We start from the raw sequence: 20,944 nt of genomic DNA on the forward strand, positions 1-20,944 counted from the left end.
ATTAAAGATTCCCCTTCCCATATTCTTAAAGTCTAGTCCAGCTGGCCTCAATGCTACTCTTTGCGAACAGCTCTCCATCCGTTACCCACATGGGTGTCTTTGTGCTGTGTAACACCCTGTGTCTGGAATGCCCTTCCCTACACCACTACCTCACAGAACCTCTTAGCTCAAGATTCAGTTTAAGACTGTCTCCTTCATGAAATCTCTCCGGATCCCCTCAGTTGGCTGTACTTATCCCTTCCTAAAACTACCTTGTATTTATTTTTCATTAATTCTCTATGTACATGCTCTCACAATAGCATGTAAACTTCATGAAGGATTGTTTCTTTTTAGTCTTTGTATCCAGCCTGGCACATAGTAAGCTCATAATAAATGCTTACTGATAGATTGATTCTCTTCATGTCTAGATGGGTGGGAGGATGTGACCCAGATGAGAAAGGGCTATTGTCAGGGTATATAGCAAAGAATGCTTTTAGTTTCCTTTCTTTCGAATAACATTTTCATCAATTTTTCTGAGGTAAAGATTTCAATCATGCAATTAGAAAAAGAGGGTTAATAAAAAGTGGTAAATCTGGAATAATCTTTGATTCACTGTACCACAGAATGTGATAGCTTTTAAGCTACCTTTAAATTTTTATAGATTGTTGGGGAAAAACACAGATAGAGTAGCATAATCTTTTCTGAATACTGCCCCATGTCCTTTGAAATTTCAACATCCAGTGTGGGACAAACAAGTCTAGGAACAGATTCAAGTATATTTTGATTCTTGCATTTTTCTTCTTTCATATGTCCTCTACCCAATTCTTGTCTGTACGTTTTTTTTTTTGCTTTTTTATATATCACTATTCCTTTGGCCAAAACTACTAAAATAAATAAATGTGAAATGTTGAACTTAGACCACTCCTTTCTTAGAATGACGAAAGGAATTTTGACAATGAGAACTTTTGAGATACCTTGTGAAAAGTAGCAATTTATGAAGTTATACAGATGTTTCCATTTTGTTTCATGACAAGATGAGAAACCAGCTCCAAATAACTCACTAGCAAATTTCCCAAGTTTAAAACTCATGTAAAGATCTATATTAATTAAATAAATATTTATTAAACACCTAACCTATGCACAGTCCTGTGAGGGATACAAAGGAAAGCCATACAGTCCTTGCTTTCATGTATCTGGCAAGCTTGAAGTGATAAAACATGTACTCTAATAATTAAGAGGGACCAAATCTTTTAAAAATTTTGTATCTTCCCATATACCTACCATTGTGATCTGCACAGGGTAAATAATTAGTGATCTTTGATATGGATTGAATAATAGAATATACATGAAAAAGATTCTGGAAGTTCAGAGGTGGAAGAGAATGCTTTCTACTGGGGTACATCAGGTAAGGTTCATGGTTTGGACTTTGAATGAATAACAATAGCAGACATGGAACACTTTAAAGCTTGCCTAAAATGTTACCTATATTATCTCCTTTGAACGTCACAACTCTGTGATTTATATACTGGATGTATTATCTCCATTTCAAAGATGAGAAAACTGAGCCTGAGAGAGGGTAATTTGCCCAGTAAATGACAATAAAGGAATAAAGAGTAGGCATTAGATAGGTGGAGCTCAGAGAAATAGTTAGGGAAAACAGCCCAGGCATCAGAGAAAGCATGCAAGTTTGAAAGCAAAGAGTGCATTTTGGGAACGTTTTTTTCATTTGTATGAAGACAAATAAAGGTGAGGTAAATCTGCATTTAGGGGCAGATCACAGAGGGACAGACAAAATGTTTGAACTTTATTTGGTAGCTAATTAATCATTAAAAATTAAGCAGAGATGTGATGTATAATCAATACTGTACTAATTTAGGAGATTAATGTTAGAAGTACTTAGAATGGATTGAATTGGGGGATAAGATTTGAAGTGAGGACACCAGATGGTAAAATACTGTAATGATCAGAGCAAAAAGCTGAATTAGCACTGTTAATAGAAAAGCTCAGATGAAAAAAAAAAGGCAGTGGTAGAAATGACTTTTGAATAGTTAGAAACAGGGTCAAAGAAAAGGGAAAAGTTAAAGACAATTATGAGTGAGTGACTACAAGGAGGGCACCATTAATGGGCATATTAAAGTTCACAAGGAAGAACGAGTGTCTTTGTTTCTGTTTGCTATTTGTGGGAAGAAGTGGAGAGGAGATGATGTTTAGGTACTTGTGGGACGTCCACGTTAGTCATCAGGGAAACAGCTGAGAACTGAGGTGTACCTATGAAGTTAAAGATGTAGATTTGGCAGTCATATGCATGGAGGTAACACTGGAAGGGATAGGTGTGAGTAGATGAGATTGGCAGAAAACAAAAGTATGGAACAAGAGGAAAAACCCAGAGAAAACAAACAGAATGAGTCGAGTAGCTTGAGAGTTTTGAAAAGATCAACAATGTCAAGGTCAAATGCTTACAGAAAGGTTAAAAACTATGAGGCCTGAGAAAAGACCATGAGGTTTAGTGATTAGACTGGTGATTTTTGTGAAAGCTATTTCTACAATGTAGTAAGATTGTAAGGGAGGAGTAAATAATCGGTGTAAGAGTAGAGATGGTAAATTTTCTAACAGAAGAGGAATGACAAAATCAAAACCTTGAAAAATCTAAAACTATGTTCACTAGCTTTCAAATTTTAACATTTTTTACTGTATTAAAATGACTGTAATTTCTTTATAATGTAATTCATTTTTCCTTTGAATTTTTAGTAGCATAAGAATTCCTCCTCTCTTTCACCAAGCTCCCTCACTTAACATAATAGTGCATATATATGTATGATATATGTATATATATATAAATTATGAAACAACAAAATGCTTTGAAAAATATAAACAATAGAACTAAAGAACAGTTGGGACAAAAAGTGTATCTGGTTATTCAATAATGCATCTTTTCAATGTAAACTTTTATTTTTTGGTGTCCAAGTTTTAGTAATTTGATAATTTTAGGGTTAGCTAAAAGGGGCCAATAGATAAGCCTGGGGAAACACAAGTGAAGTGATTTCTGTCTTTCTATCCATGTATACATACATAGTGACTATCTAGGATACATGATATTTACAAGTCATTCCTTTGAACAACATCATTATCAAGAAGCATGAATTAAGTATATTTTCTGCCAGGCTAGAGAAAAAAAGAAAGAAAAAGAAAGTCTCTGCTCTCAAGGAGTTCATATTCTAATATGGGAGACGGTATGAAAACAATCATATAAACACTAGATATGTACAATGTAAATGGGAGGAAATTATCTTAGGGCAGTTTTGCTTGTAAATAATTAAGCTATGACAAATTACTCTCTAATCAGAACTTGAAAAAAATAAGCTAACTAAAAAACCATATACCTCTCACTTTTGTAACTGACCCCAAATGAAATTCAATTATTCACTTAAAGATAAGACTGCAGAAATGTAAATGAGATTCAGGAGATATAAATTCTAATCTCTGGTCAAACCAAAATACTTTGATTCTGCAACTATCTGTGTAACCCTGGATTCATTTGGATCATTCTCTCAACTTAAGTTTTGTCATCTGCAAAATGGGAGTTTGGAGAAGAAAATTTCTAAGAATCTTTGTAACTCTTATCTCCTAATTAAGTGATCACATTATCATTTCCTTAAGAATTCTAGTTTCGGGGGCAGCCAGGTAGCACGGCAAGTAAGAGCACCAGCTCCAGTGTCGAGATGACCTGGGGATCGAATCCGGGCTCAGACACTTAGCACCCACCCAGAAACACCTGGCCATGTAACCTTGAGCAAGTTACCTAACCCCAATTGCTTAGGGGCAGCCAGGTGGCTCAGCAAGTAAGAGCACGGGCTCCAGTGTCGAGATGACCTGGGGATCAAATCCGGGCTCAGATACTTAGCATCACACCCAGAAATACCTGGCCATGTAACCTTGAGCAAGTTACTTAATCCCTACTGCTTTAAAAAAAGAGAGAGAGAGAGAGAATTCTAGTTTCTTGTACTTATAAGATTTAATAGCTTGATCATTATAACTATGACATATAAATCACAAGAATGTGACTGAGGTGTACATATCTAGATTCATTGCTACCTAACATTAAATAGAAGAAAATAACTATGGTACAGATTAATAAAGCTACTGCTGCTCTGTCTAAAACTACTGCCCTACTGTTTTCATTCAGCTATACTTAATATAGTTATTTGAAGGGTTATTTTTAAATGATGTGATAAGAGAGGAAATGAACAATGTTTTGTACAAAGTAGGTACTCAATTGCTTACTGAATTTTTTAAAAGAAAATGAAATGAGAAAAAAAATATTTCTTCTAGTCTTAATCCACTGTTGCCTGCTTCACTCAATAACCTAAAAAGCTGAAGTATATGCCCCATGACAGCCAAGGTTCACAATACAAACTGCCTACACAAGAAGGGGAAACCCAATATGAAAAGTCATGTTAAGCAGGACAACATAAGAGAAAATAGAAGACATATGGGAGAAGACAGGAAGATATTAAAAAAGAGGAAAGGAGCATTTCATTTTCTTCCTTCCTTTAAACACTATGCCACTTCTCTTCAATATGTCATGTTATGTGGGCTGCCTAAATTCTAGAAATTAGCTTATATTTGTCTCAGACATACTTGGGAATCACCAGTCTAATGCTAGATACACAGAATTTACCCCTGATCATTAAGAGTATTTAAAAAGGCATCATTCGTTTTCCAAATCTTATCTAAAGAAATTTTTATTTCTTTGCCTATTTCACTTTCTATCATACATTAACTGAATATTTTTGTAACTTATCTCTGTAACCTAACAGGTTTGCTGCTTCTGTTATTACTAAACATCTCTTCATAGCAACTGATATAATATGCGGTATTCTATACACAAAAGAGTCCAAGTAAAGTACAACAAAACACCACCATATCAAAAGAAAGAGCTATTGTATTTGTAATCCCTTGGTTCTATTCTGGTCACAGATTTGGTTATATATGTAAATCAGAATGTTAATACTGCTAACACTAATACTCGGTTTAGGAAAACTAATGGTCAACTTTAGGCAAAAAATGATAAAGTTATCTTGGATTTACTGAACAGCCTTTGCTTTCTTATCTTTCATTTACTGTTTCATTACATAGCTCTTACACAGTGATAGCCAAGATTTCTATAACCTTTGTACTTAAATGGATTTAATTTTTAGAATCATGGAATTATAAAGTCAATATTAGAGACAATCTAGTTCATTTTACAAATGTGATACTGCAGACCAGAGAGATGAAATGAACTTGTCCACAGTCAATCAGCTAGCTGGGGACAAAGTTAAGATTGGAAATTAGGTTTTCTAATTGCTAAGTCTAGTGGTTTAGGCACTAAGAAATGGTATATTGCCTCCTCTTTTAACTTCACTAAGTAACTCACACTCATTGTGATCACCAAAAATTCACAAGGGGATGAGTACTTCTCACCTAATGCTTATCTAGCTAGAGAAAATTACCATTCAAGGGTAGTGTCACAGTTCAGTTCAACATTTATTAAGTACCTATCATATGCAAGAGACTGAAAATAAAAAGACAAAAGTAAAACTATCTCTACGTTCCAAGTGCATGCCATGTATATAAGTAAATACAAGACAATTTGAGAAGAGAGGAATAGTAATAATTGGGTTTGGGGGAGTGGGAAGGTCAGGAAAGATTTCAAAGAAGAAGCTTCTCTATAGTGGACTTTGAAAGAAGATAAAGGTTCTCAAAACCAGAGATGAGTGCATTCCAGGTTGAGGGATGGCTTCTGCAAATGCACAAAGGTAGGAGATGGAAATGTCAAGTTTCAAGAACCAGCTAGTAATCCAGTTTGGCTGAACCATCACTTGGATGAATGGTAGTAATATGACTGGATCCAGATTGTAGAAGGCTCTAAATGCCAGAATAGTGACTTTGTATTTTACCCTAAAGGTTATGAGGGACACTGAGAATTTTTTGTTTAGGGTAGTGACATAGTGCTTTAGGAAAATCATTTTAGTAGCTATATGAAAGACTGATTGGAGAGAGGAAAAACTAGAAGCATGGAAAACATTTTGGACTGTTACAGTTATTATAACAGTCCAGGCAGAATCAAAGCCTAAACTAAGGTGGTGGTCCTGAGAGTGGAGAGGAGATGAATGAAAAAGATTTAGCAGAAGTAGAATACATAAGACTTGGCAATGGATTGGCTGTGGGTGGGGGGGGGGAGAGCGAAAGAGAAGGAAGAGTCAAGGATGACCCCAAGGTTACAAACCTGGATTACCAGAATGATGAAGATGTTTTTAACAGATACATGAAAGTTTGGATAAGGAACAGGTTTGGGCCGGAAAAGTCATCAGTTCTGCTTTGAACATGCTGACTTTGGGCAATGGGACACCCATTATGTAGTTTCTGCATTATCTTGTCTCCAGCTCTCCTTCGAATTGTCTACTTAATAAATTGTTAAATGGATTTTTAACATCCTCTGGTTTCTCCCTTTCCTAGCTGGGTGGTACAGCAGATAGAACTCTGGGCCTGAAATAAAGAAGCCCTGAATTCAAATCAGGTCTCAGATACTTACTAGCTATGTGGTCTTGGACAAGTCATTTAACCTCTGTTTCTTCAGTTGTGAAAAAAAAAAGGGGGCCAGGGGGTAGGGGATAAAAACACCTGCCTCACAGTTATGAGATTAAATGAGATAATAGTTGTAAAAATCTTACATAGTAGGCTTTTAATAAATATTTGCTTCCTCCTCTCCCACCCCCATCCTAGGATAGAGAGTGATACTTGAAACTCAAATCTACTTCCCTACTTGTTAACATACTCCAGGAAAAGGTTGTTACGGGGAAAAAAAATGAAATAAATCCAAAAACATACTTTAATCATTTGTTTAGTTCAACTATCTTATACCTTTTCCTATATATCCCATGTTATGGATAATGAAGTTGAATTGTAATATCTGAAAATATAACTCCATCAAAAAAACATAAACATGCAATACAGTTAACAGTTTTCCTTCCTAAAAATTAGCCTTCAGATTTAGAGCTTAGATGCTCTGAAGGAAAACTTTCACCAGTTCCAAAATCTAAGCAGTGAGCAACGAAGTTTATTTGTTTTGTTTTTTTGACCTTACAGAATCTTCAGGCAATTATCCATCACTTTATCTCAATATCTCTGATTTTTTTCCCCTTATTTCCAGGTGATAAGCACAGAACAATGCTGAAGAGAATGACAAAGACAAGAAAAAGCAGCATTGCAGTGTTACACACTACAGACAATGGCGTCATTTTATAGTTGATCGGATACAATGAGCAGATGCAATACAGAAGCTTCCTGTCTTTCGCTATCAGTTTTCCTCTATCTTTACAACTTGAAGTACAAGAAGAAGAAAAAAAATCAACAGATGGAAAATTAGTTTTCCAGCATTGTAGAGGCATCAGGACTGTCTCACTTTGCTACTAACACTAAACATGGCCATCCATACAAGAAAACCAAGAGGACGTAAACTAGTTTTTGCCAGAAGTGAAGACCCTCTAGAACTTGTTCATCAGTATATATTCTAGGACCTAGCGCAGATGGACAATGGAATGGGCCCAAAGTTGAAAAGGAGGATGATAATGGATTGATTGGCTTTCAGGAAAATTAAAAGCTCTTTTCCTTGACTGCAAACTTTGCATGAAGGCAAAGGTCCATCTTTCTATTACTAACAGTCTACTAAGTATTGCCACAAGGAGGCATAAAACTACCTGTGAAAAATTAAAATTTAGTATCACACAAAGGGTGATGGAGAGGTTCCTGTAGTACATAAGTAGACCAAAACACATAAACAATGAGGAATTCCAAAGAACAGGAATAAAAGATGACACCCAGGAATTATAAAATGAAAAAAAAAAAAGATGGGTTGGTCATTTGCTAAGAGAGATGACAGATGGACAGTGTTCCACTGTAGGTCAAAAGGGAACCAGAAAGTCTCCATCCTACTGGAAGGATATTTCCTGTGTTAAATTTATGCAAAAACATGGATAAGAGCTCCCCAGGATGGGCAAGCATGGATGTGTCACCGGTAGGAACTTACAAATCAATAAGATCATTGGTAATTCTACACTGCTCGTTATTTCACTATATGACTATAAAACAGCACATAAATGCTCACAAAAGGTAATTTCACATTGGCATATCCTTCACGAAATAGTTTGTAGGTCATAAGAATGAAAACAATATATAGATGACATTAAAGATTAAATTAGGATAAAACCAATAGAATATTTTTAAATTTATGAAAAGATAAATTCGGCTTCAATAACTATTACAGCCTATTTTGGTTTGAGAAAAATGATACTGAAAATCAGTGAACTTGGAAAAAAATACTTAAGTTAGACTTACATATAAAGTCTATGGGATCTTTCCATCTGGCTTGCAACTGAAACCGTCCAATGTCTCATCTCCTGTCATTAGAATATGAGTTCCTTGAGAGCAAAGACCGTCCTACCTTTTTGTGTCTCCACTGCTTAGCACGCTGCTTTGCACAAAAGGTTCAGATTATTAAACTACATTTAATTCCCTCTTGTAAATGCCTCACCCTAAGTATGTGACATGCTGATTACAGAAATCCATATATTTCCCGTGTAAAGCAGTAACAAGCTTTCATATTTGTACCTATAATTTTCTTGCATTAAAGTAGCATTATTTGAATATCTCATGGTGGTATTAAAGTGACTTTGGGCTTTTGGAAGCCATGTTAGCAATGGGAAAACATGTCTAAGGCACTACACAAAGTTAAAAAAAGGAGTCAAGTCAAGACTAGGCAATAGTGAGTATCTCTGCTTTATGTAGCATAGAGTTTTTCATAAAGTAGTAGTATAATGTTTAAACTCCTAAACACTTAAAACTTTAGTAACTGTGGTCATGAGTATAACAGATGCTACTTATTAAAGACAACTTTGATTTTTCTCTCAATCAGTATGTATTTCAATTCTGCCAGCCAGAAGATAATTTACCTTCTCATCTACTGCAAACTTTTCAACGTCAAATTTTTTTGTGTGTAAAGTAGTTGTTTTAAACACTTGCTTTTGAGAGTTAGAGAAGTTTCTATGACCCAGATTGCTATTTTAAAATGCATTCAGATTTTATGGTGGTCTCTATATATTTGGAGTTGATGTTTAACTCACTGTCTAAAAGAAAATGAACCAATATTAGGCTTCTTTTGTGATTTTTAGCAAGGGAAGATTGGGAATGAAGGATGGAGAGAAGGAAAAGGATCATTTAGAACAAGTTCAGTAGCGATGAATTAATTACTCCAGCTTATCTGTGAGTCAAGAATTCAAGTATGCCCTGTACCATTCTGGCCTTACAACAACTGGCAAGTAAAAACCTCTGAGTGCTTCAGGCAACTCAATTGCTGATATGAATTAATAGAGATATTTTCCTCATCATGAATTCCCCACACCAATGAAATCACAGATCTGATTACACTCTCGCCCTGCCCTCCCATTATTTCATTGCCCCTGCAAAAAAGAGAAAGGTTAAGACTATACAGGAAAATAATTTTCTTAGGATGCTTCAATTTGGTTATATTTGGAACCAGTAAAGTTTAGTTCTTCAGAATAAGTTTTTGTGATTAAGTTCTAAAGTTTCCTTCTCTGTGAAATGAGGAAGTTGGACTAGATGGTGTCTAAGGCCCTAGGTGGCACAGTGGGTAGAGTGCTGGGCCTGGAGTTGGCGGGACTTGAGTTCAAATCTAATTTCAGGCATTTACTAGCTATGTGACCCTGAGCAGGTCACTTAAACCCTGTTCACCTGTTTCCTCATCTGTAAAATGAACTGGAGAAGGAAATGGCAAACCACTCCAGTATCTTTGCCAAGAAAACCCCAAATAGGGTCATGAAGAGTTGGAAACATCTGAACAACAGTTTTATCTAGTTCTAAAACCAATGATCTTAAATTTCTAAAGACTATATTTCTTTCTAAAGTGAAATTATATAAAGTCCACATGAAAGTTCATAACTGTTTAATTTACAGCTACATCACCAATATGGCTTAAAATAAAATCATAAATAATAGTAAGCATCACAAAATACCTTAAGATAAAATGACTAACTTGTCAACTAAAAACTTAAAAACTGACAAAGGATGACAAACATTTTACAACTATAAAAGTGGCTGTGCAGCTAGGTGGCACAAGAGCATGAGATTTGGAATCAGGAAGACTCATCTTCCTGAGTTCAAATCTGCCTCAAGACACTAGCTGTGTAACTCTGAGCAAGACACTTAACCCTATTTGCCTCAGTTTCCTCCTCTGTAAAATGAGTCGGAGAAGGAAATAGCAAATCACTCCAGTATCTTTGACAAGAAAACCTCAAATGGGTCATGAAGCGTCCTACATTTGAAAATGACTGAACAACAACATAAAACTGGTTACCTGCCTGAGTATGAGAGTTTGATTAACATAAGGCTAAAACTCATCTTACTAAAAATGAAGTTTTCGAGAAATGAAATATCAGTAATAAAACAACCATCATTATTACTTAAATTAATATTTATGGGAAGATTCTAAATATGTTAATGAACTTCATTTCAGATATTATTATTCTAATATTGGGCACTGTCGTAAATAAAACTACCTTTTCCTACTAGTTATTGGAAAAAGCTAGCAGAAAAAAAACAATTTACCTTTCTTACCACTACCTTACAACACTGTTTTTCTTACCATTTTTCAACATTAAAAAACTTAAAATTGGGTTTTTTAATTCCATAAGACATTAGATAATCAATACAAAAAAGACAACTTGATATTCTCTTAGTTTACAAATGATAAAATAACATTCCCCCTCCCCAAAAAAAATCACGTATTATTAGAAGCCTTCTACAAACATACTGTTCTAAGGTGAAAAATAGCTTCTAAAACTGAGAACTAAATTTTTTTCCAACGGTACTATATTGCTATCTACAAAAGGTAGATGACTTTACCTGCAGGTAGACTGTGAAACTCTATTATGTGGTTTTACTATACTTAAAGTCTTGTTTTTATTATGGTGAAACAGGTGAAGAACTAGACAAAGTAATTTTTGGATATTTAAATTCAGTATAATCATGCATTAATAATTTAGAGCACTTAAAATACCTCATTGTGAGCATCAACAAGGAATTTTTTTGAAAGCTTAATTAATAAACAAAGTAACATCTTCCTAGCGGTTACTAGTAACAACTACATTAACAAGTATTTAATAGATGAGTTTTTCTTGAAAGATGTTGCAGCAGATGTCTTGTTCATCCTCTGTGGTTTTGCTAAGGAGAACAAAAATATTAGAAAATCCCCTCACCCCCACCCCAGCATTATACATTTTTACCATAGTTTAGATTTCATTAGTATAGTTACTACAAATAAAAACATCTTATCTGCTGAGTAGGACCTCTTTATCAGTTTTCTCCACATTTTCCCCAAACTCTTGCTAAAGTATCTAACTAATGATTTGTTGTAACATTAAATTATTTTTCCCTAATAGGAAGCCTTTTTTCAAAAAAGTTGCCTACTCATAAAGATCTCAATATTCAAATTTTAAAATGTGTAAAATACAGAGACACTGCCCAAAGTATTAGAAAAATTTGTCCATAATTACATTATAAACTAAACAATTATAAATTTCTTGGAAATTTATAAATTTGTGATGTCATATATATGGCAATTAACTGCCAGCCATAGAAATGTCACTAAAGTGACTATTTCAAAGAATAATAGGGATCTTTGATATCTGGTATAGTCAAACTATATAAAACAAGAATATTCTCTACAGTAAAATTCCAGAAAATGGCACAAAAGTTTATTTTTAGTTTATGTTATTAATAAATAATGCACGAAAGACAGGAACTAAATGTATTCTGTCATCTTTCTACTTACAACAATTAATCTACAGTCAATTTTTATCTATAGCAAATTTATTCCTAGGTGGCTGACTTCCCCCTGACAACCAGCATGTAACTGTTGGGCTTTCCCCAATGTCAGATATGATGTATTCAAAATAAGGATTTCACTTTAGGTGGTTATATCTGAGGGATGCAATTTTAATGGCTAAAAAGTAAACTCCTTGAAGGTAGGGTAATTTTCTTTTTTGTCTTTTATCTCCAATCCTTACATATAATAGATGCTTAACAAATATTTGTTAAATTGTATCCATGTTAAAATGAGATCTATTAGAATACCCTTGATCAAAATAAAAGATACTTCAAAAAATAAATCTATAATGTCAACAATTCCCTAAATATTCATTCCCAAAGTCAAACAGCTATACTTTGGGATTATTCATTCTTTTGGAGTGCTACCGCTCTCCACCCTCCTACTATGTGGTAATATATATACAAACATATTACTCTTCCCTAACCCATTGGAGCAGTTACACATTTATAAAGGAATTAGCCAAATTAATTAAATTTGCATTTTCAGTAGCAATATAAAAATGAATATCCACAAATGCTGGAACAAAATAGTAATGATAGCATTTCTATAGAATTTTAAGCTTTGCAAAGCACTTTATAAATATCATATCATTTGATTCTCTGGGAGGTAGGTGTATTATCTTCCATTTTACAGATGAAGAAACTGAGGCACAGAGAGGTTAACTGACTTGCCCAGGGACACACAGCTAATAAATGCCTGAGGCTGAATCTGAATCCAGGACTTCTTGACTTCAAGTTGAGTGCTCTATCTACTATACTACATAGTTGTCAAATTCCACATGCTTAATTCCAAGTCTAAAATAAGCATTGAGTAGTATTAACATGAATTCTGCAGTTTTCCCCTTAGCATTAAATACCACGATATTCCTCACAATGCCACCATTATAATGCATCTATTTCATAAAGTGATATTACTTTTAAATACTCCATTATTGTTTGAAATGCTTCCTATAGTAAATGAGAAATTTCATAATATTAAACTGAATTACATGCGTAGCTGCCCATTTCTTATATACTCTGAAACATATTTCCTGTTAAAGTCAGTGTGTCTAAAATAAAGACTTAAGTGGTGATTAGAAGAAAGACTCTGAATTTGTGGTTGCAGCATTTCAACTGAGCCTGTGAAAGCAGCAATACCACCGAGGCTCTATTTGACCTGGTACCTTCTCTGCTTCTGCAGCACTAACTGCCCAACACCCACCCAGCAAAAAGAAGCAGACCTTAACCAAGACTGTCCCATAGCAATAATTACCCCGTGATGAGTGTAAGTATAATAATTCATCTGTCACCAAATACTACTTCTATGACTAGCAAATTCCCACCACCTGTTATTTTCCTTATCCTTGTGTTACTTAATCATAGGCTATCTAGAAATAAAGCATTGTCAACCGCCCCTTTTCACTCTTCATATGTACCATGTACCATGTACTCATGTCCCGCTCCAGTGCTGGTCCCCCTTTCTACTTTGCCCTACGGAATTCCTGTTCCATAACGAAGGTTTGTTGTTCGATTGTTTCAGTTATGTCCAATATCTGTATTAGGGTTTTCTTAGCAAAGACACTGGAGTGGTTTGTCATCTCCTTCTCCAGCTCATTTTATAGATGAGGAAACTGAGGCAAACAGGGTTAAGTGACTTGCCCAGGTGACACAGATAAAAAGTGCCTGGGGCCAGATTTGAACTCAAGAAGATGAATCTTCCTGACTCCAGGCTTGGCTCTCTATCTACTGTGCCACCTAGCCACCCCATAATGAAGGTAAGGTAAGGGAATAAGAATTTATTAAGTATACATGCTAAATGTTTTACAAATGTTATCTCATTTGATGCTCACAACAACCCTGGAAGGTATGTTCTATTGTTATCCTCAGTTAAGGAAACTGAGTCAGATAAAAGCTAAATGATTTGCACAGACTCACATAGCTAATAAGTAGCCACATTTGAACTTAGGTCTTCCTGACTTCAGCCCAAGCATTCTATCTGTCCCATCTAGCTGCCCAATATCTATCATAATTCTTCATCTATTTGCTTGCATTGAGACCGAGCAACACTGCATCCCTGGGTATCCTCCATTACTGACTATATCTTCCCTCACATTCCTCTTCTACCCAAATAAATACCAGTGCCCCATACTGCCCCCTTTCCACCACCTCTCAGTCAACCTCACTTCCTTTAAAGTTCACTCTATTAAAATATTTCACCTTATGTGGATCATGGTAGATGTTGTGTACCAAACACACAGGTTGTTTTCTCTCTCTTCTCAAATGCAATATCTGGATCATCGTCTTCTCTTCTACTATATAGCCTTCTGACATTCATGTTGATGATCCTTCAAATACTCTAAGCTACCAGTTCCTAAATCTCCTCAAATCCCAAAACGTAATCTTTCAATCCACCTAAGCTACACACAGGGATGGTCTCACCATGGCTTTCACCATTACACACAAATGTTCTATTTTCTTAATCAAAAACTTTGACATTACTCAATCTGACAATAATCTTCTACCTATCATTCCATCTCTCCTTATGCTATATCCCTACTAAACCTATTTACTCTCTTTGAGATATCCAGTATCTCCATCCTATCAAGTCCACTTTGACTTCACTTTCCTTCCTTTCCAATTCTGATCCTAAAATTAACCAACTGGACTCTACATTGTCCAGTACTCTCAAATCCTTTATCTTCTCTGCTATTATCACTTGTCCTTGCCAAAGACCAGCCCTGGATTACTCCCATCTACCTATTCTATTCCTATGCTTGAACACAACTGGAGGAAGTCACTCAGTCATGCTGACTAAACACATTACAAATTCATTTCAAGTGGGGCTTTCCTGCAGCAAGGCAATCTTTTGATTCCTCCCTAATTCATTCCCTATCTCACTCCCCACAGAAACTATTCCAAACTTCTTTTCAAGCTTCCCATGTCACTCCATGCCTTGTCAAGTGAGGATCTTGCACAGTTTAAAAAGAAAATCGGGACCATGGCTCTGAGTACAATGTTCATCACTTCTCTTCTACTCAAAACTCCTAGACATCATTTCCAGGCTTTTCTCCTTTCCTCTAATCTCTGATAAGATAGGCCCTATCTTTGCTAAATACAACTTACTCTCTGCGTGTACTTTGATACCATTACTTCCAGTCTCAAATAGTCCCTTAAATCTTCCCTTCTCTAATCTTTAATCTCTCCTCCAAACATGCCCAAACTTCCCTATTTCTTAAAAAAAAAAAAAAAGACCCTATCTCCAACTCAAGTTATCATCCTAATTCTCTCCTAAGGGGGGAGAGATCTCTCTTTCTAAGGCAAAGTCCTATTAAAAGCTGTCTACACAGTTGCCTCTACTTCTACATCACATCCTCTGTAGGTTTACCCAATATTGGGACCTCTTCACTCTCTACCCTATTTCTCTTGGAGATTCATCAACTTTCTAGGTTTTCCATCGGTAACTCTGTATTATTTACACATTTAAATATTTAGACTCTCCCCTGTGCTTCAGTCTTAAATTGTTCAATCATTCAGTTATATCTGATTCTTCCTGACTCACCATTCTTCCCAACTCCTGGCTCATAACTTTGGTATTATCCTTACTACCCAAGGTACTATCCTTACTTACTCTCCTACAAGACATTTATCCAGTAAGTTCCCAAATCTTGCCATGTCTATCTCCACAACAGCTCTGACATGTAAGGCCTCTATTCACATAACCACCAGTGTGATCAACATAAAAAATCAACCAATCAAACAAACAAACAAAAAAAAAAAAACCCAACCCTAATCTCTGCAAGCAGGAGCAATTTCATTGTCAAAATTTTGAGACATATATGGCACAACCAATTCAAACATAAAAATGTAATTCCCACCCCCCGACAAAAATTGCATCCATTGAATTTTGAATTTATAGCCAGCTCAAATGACTTGCAATTTTTAAAACCATTAAGAATTTAAAGTCAAAGGGTTTTTTTTTTAATCGTTTTCTTTTAAACCTCTCACCCTGTAAAAAAGAGATGTGAAATTTAGCAGTGCTCTTTCTCAACTTGTAATAGCTGAAATGTACACAACCAGCCCTGCATTTTTCTCCTTCCAGAATAAAACATAATTGATTCTAACAGAGCAATCAGTTTATATCAGCTCTTTTTGGCATTAAAATTCAACAATGGTCTTGAATTCTAGATCTCTATCTTACAGTGATCTTTTTTTTTAAATCCACTTAGAAAGAGGTCATTGAAATTACAAATTTCAAACATTTCATTAACCATATATGCAAATAAGCAAAAATCGCTGGAATATATCATTTGGTTTACTTCTTTTCTCAAATTGTCTTTTTCCTCAAACATTTTTACCAATGCCAAAACACCTGGATATAGAAAACATACCACAAGGCCAAACAAGTTGACTATCATAATACAGCAGCAATATGAAAACATTGATAAGGAATTAATGACCTAATTAAACTATGACCTAAACCTTAGTGCAGTTAAAATGTAAAGTATCACCTTATATTTTTAGAAATTTTAATAAAATAATAGTTCAGAAAATTACCTTTTGTAATACTTGTTCCCTTTAAAAGATTCAACAGTCAGGCATTAAAAGCTTTCCCACTCCAATAACCTTCACACCCACTGCAATGTCTTATATATTTTTACTGTTAAAATTCTATGATTAATGTACAGTTCAAGTATCAAACATCCTTCTTAAACTCTACTAACAGAAGCTTCCTGACAAGGACAGCTAAGATAGTTAGGCCTATAATGAAACAAAATGAAATAGAATTTAAGGTAATCATTTCAGACCAGGTATTCCATTAAAACTGGTCCTTATGAAAGAGTTTTCATCTTAGGGTACAATGAGTAGATGATTACTGACACCAAGAAACATAGGGCTCCTTTTATCTAATGATCTCTTACCCCTAAATTACTTATTAAAATAGGTCATCCAACTTATGCTGACACTGGATCTAGAAACTGCAATTATTTTGCAATCTGTTTTTATCCTTGCTGAAAGATCCTGAAAGACTACACACACACACACACACACACACACACACACACACACACACACACCCACACCAACCACAGATACATAGTTGTTTCTACATCTGCTATTGAGTTGACTTTCTTATTCACGTGATCTAAGCCAATACTTCTTTTATGAAATAGCTTTAAACTTCCACAAACTACATCTACTGCTCATTAATTCAAAATGTCAAACAACCTGCACTCCTGACAGCGCAGGGCTACACTGGCACTGAGCAAGCCAACAAGTGATATTACTTAGACCAGGTCTATTTTTAGTAGTGGCTTCTTTTTCTACAATCTAATAATGCTAGCAAAACATAAGTAAATGAGCTAAAAGTCATTACAGAATAGTCATTCTGCTTTCAACTGTTTCAAAGTATACAGAACTAAACACAGCTAAAGAAAACATTGAGATTATTTCCTACTCTGAGTCCTTGCTAGCCCAAGGTAGCAAATGGATTTTGCAACACAGGTTTTTTTTTTGTTTATTTATTGTCACTGAATTTGTCAATTTAGACTAGTTCAAATAAAATGCTTCAGAGATTTTATATTTAAAATAGTAAGAAAACTGATACAAAAATCACTTTCAATTTATTCTTATTTAACACTACAGTAAAACATGCAATTGGATTGGATTATTTACTGCATGTTCAGAGAATGCTAATTAGCTTTAAAATGAAAGAAATATATATACATATATATATACACACACATAGAATTAACATTGATTCTACTTATTATTACCTAATACATAGGAAAAAATCAATCATTCTTAATTCAATTCAGGAAGGTATTATAATTCACCAATATGATTGCTGAAAGCTACCTGATATTCATGCCAATTTCAAAAGATTATCTTCAGGAATATAATCAGAAAAGACTGATTACAATTATAAAATATCAATGAATTAGTTGAATTTTTGTTTTGAAATAATATTTCCCTGCCTCTACAAAAATTTACATAACTGATTACGAAACTAAAATTAAAAGATCTGATGAGAACATACATTAAATATTAACGACCTCTTGGTTAAAAGTTATATATTTTTTTTCTAATTTTAATTTATTAATGGGGGAGAATCTCACCGGAAAAGGAAAAATGTTGTCAGCTCTGTTCAAACTATCTTCCATCCAAGATTTGGGAGCAAAAGCTGAGCTGGGCCGAGCATATTTCTGTAGCTGAATATGATTGCTTGCAAAATTTTTCTTCAGGGGTGAAATGGAGTTGAGAGGTGTTATTCCTCCATTGAGTCCTCTTCGGTGATCTCGGCCTTGGGAGCCTCCCCAGCCACCATATCCACCACCACCGGGGCTCCAAGAAGAAGACGGTGTAGGTGAAGGACTTTGGTAGCTGCTCCACGGAGAGGGTGGCTTGTTTAGATTATTAGCCAAATGGGGCAGCTGATTAAAAGCAGCATTTCTGTGTGTGAATGGAGGTGGGTGAGGGCTAGCAGGAGACCTCCTCTGCTGCTGATGCTGATTGTGATGATGTTGAAAATGAGGATGATGAGGGTGGTGCTGAGAGAGGGGTCCTATCTGAGGGGAAAAGCTGCCACCAAAGCCAGGACTGACGTGATGCGGAAAATTTTGAAACAGCAGAGCACCATTATTAGCTGAAGCAGCAGGGACACCTCCCTGGTGAAAAAAACTTGCATCTTCATTGATTATTGTAGAGGAAGAAGGAGCAATAGCTGCTGACCAGTTACTGAAACCAGTAAGAGAGGATGCACTGGATGTTAAGGGCTGAGTTGACGTACCTAACCCTGTAGCCTCTTGGTAGTCAAATCCTGTCAACACTGGTGATTCTATTCTTATTTTTTCCTTCCCACTGCCATTTTCTGAAGAGCTATCTCCTTGATTTTCTTCAGATTTAGCTTTCTCGGGTTCAGGCAGTATCCCTGCTTCCTGACCTTGACTGGGGGAAAGCTGCTGCTTTTCTAGAGAATCTTGCTGTTCCTGTTGCTGTTGCTGAGTTTTAGATTTTTCTGACCCCAGAATCTCATCCTGAATGTTATGGGCAGCTGGAGCAGGAAAGAGCCAAGCTGACCCAGCATTACTGCCATTGGCAGCTGTGTTATTATTTATAAAAGCAGCAGGGCTGGGGGTTGCATTTTGATGATGGTGTGGAGGCTGCAGATGTGGATGAAATCTGACTGGAAAAGCTGATTTATTCCCAGTATTGTTTTGCACCAGCACTCCAAACCCGTAATCCCCCATTTATTATTTTTATGATCTGAATTCTTACAACAAAAATGACAACCTAGTGCTTAAGTCTGTCTCCTTTCCTCCAACCCAAAATGAGTGTTTTAGAAATGTCTTATTATAGCTCAGTGATCCCAGCTTGTCCCCACCCTAAATATTTCTGATTTGGAATTCTGGTATCTGAAAACCTAAAAAATCTCTCAAGATATGGACATCAGTCAAATCGTGTTTATTTCTAAGGGAGAGGGTAGGAAGGGAAAAAAATCAAGTCTTTGGTTAGTAAAATAGGTGGTTTCTTTTTCCAAAGGAAAATGCACATGAATGACAAAAACAGAGCTTCTTAAGCATTTACGGATGTAGAAGAATAAGCATTGCGCAGAGTAAAAAATATATCTATAATTTAACAATCATATGTTCTTCCTCAGCAGTTTTGACTCACCCACATATGAAATCTTTTAAGGATTAGGGGAGAAGACGGCTTTTCTTGGCAGCTCAAAAAAATTCTCTAAATCAGGAATAATTTAAGGACATTATATATTATATATTTATGTATAAAGATATTATGTTATGTGGAGAGAAAGGGAGAAGTGGGGCGGATTCCTGGTCCCGGGGAACAGAATTTCGGGCGAGGAAATCAGCATTGAACAGGGCTGGGAGGGCTGCAGGAAGGCTGCTGCGGTCCCGGGGCCCGGCCGGGCTCCTCCGGCGGCTGCGGGCGCAGCGCTGGCTCCTCGGGCTGTTTTTGTCCCTGCTCCGGGTGCAGTGCTTGCGGGTTTTCCGGCTGCTCGGCTCCCCCCCGCCTCCTCTCCCCCATGAAACGGGCTGGAAACACCCGCTTCTCTCTAGGGGGGCAGAGCTTCAAAGAGGAGGAAGGCGAGTCACCGCGGCGGGGAGGGGGCAACACGGCGCGGGGGCCTCAGCGGGCGCCGGCCGGGGCGTGCGGGGGGCGCGGGGGCGACCCGGAGCGGAGGTCCTGGTCCTGCCCCTGCCGCCGCGGTGTCTGCCTCGTCCCCTCTCGGCGGCTCCGGGGCTTCTTCTCCCTCATGGGACCCGGGGGCGGTTTGTTCGGTTTCTCGGTTCGATTCTCCGCAGGAGGAAAACAAACAAACAAACGAACGACAAACCAGAAGCCGACACGGCGATTATCCTAACGGAGAAGCGTCCCCCTGCCTTTCTTGTCTGCCCCCCGAGAAAGGGAAAGGGTTATTTACAGGTTTTCTCCTCACGCGCCCTGGGCCCCGCAGTCAGCGCCGTCTTTGCCGCGGCCTCCTCCTTCCTCTTCGGCTTCTCTTCTTCCTCCTCCTCCGCCTCTGCGGAGACTCTCCACCGCCACCGCCTCCCGGTGCCCGGTCTCCCCACAGCCGCCGCCGACTCCTCCTCAGGACCGAGCCGAGTGAAATGACAACCAGCTGGAAAGACCGAGAGACACTTCCGGTTCGGGGAGGGAGGGGCGGGGCGCCTCGAGAACCCCGCCCCCCCACCAGAAGACCAATCTGCGAACGGCTTCCGTGGTGACCACACCCCCGTCCCCATTTGGGCCCCGCCCAGGAAGGTCGAAAAGAAACCGGTGACGCCCCAGAAAAAACTGGAACCCGCCCATTAAGGTCATTTTTCCTGGCTTCCCCTCCCCCATCCTCCCAGCAAACTCGAGCCGTCGCCATCTTAGGTGAGGGCAAAGTAATTCATTGCTAATTCCTCTCCCTGGATGGAAGGCGACTAAAGAAGAGTGAGTCGAGTGGGAGAGACCTAGACCCTTCCGTCACCTGAGACAGGAAGGCGGAGTGTGAAGGGACTGAACCAGAGACCTGCGC

At 37.2% G+C, this 20,944-nt stretch overlaps 1 protein-coding gene across 5 annotated transcripts in view; it reads right to left on the reverse strand.

The window, feature by feature from the left end:
• The window catches only part of CPEB4 (cytoplasmic polyadenylation element binding protein 4), an 80,289-nt gene extending 60,275 nt beyond the window's left edge, over positions 1-20,014 (reverse strand). For 3 of the 5 annotated variants that reach the window (XM_069102349.1, XM_069102351.1, XM_069102348.1), the window contains exon 1: positions 18,018-20,014. In XM_069102349.1, the coding sequence (XP_068958450.1) occupies positions 18,018-19,148 (1,131 nt within the window). In that variant the 5' untranslated portion in view covers positions 19,149-20,014. The remainder of the gene's footprint in view (positions 1-18,017) is intronic. The other 2 variants (XM_069102352.1, XM_069102350.1) reach the window with 2 other exon arrangements.
• Positions 20,015-20,944: the final 930 nt, after the last annotated feature.

This window comes from Petaurus breviceps, unplaced genomic scaffold (genome assembly GCF_028583685.1).
Source record: "Petaurus breviceps papuanus isolate PSGF00001 unplaced genomic scaffold, PetGlider_PUasm1.0 551, whole genome shotgun sequence".
Lineage (NCBI taxonomy): Eukaryota > Metazoa > Chordata > Mammalia > Diprotodontia > Petauridae > Petaurus > Petaurus breviceps.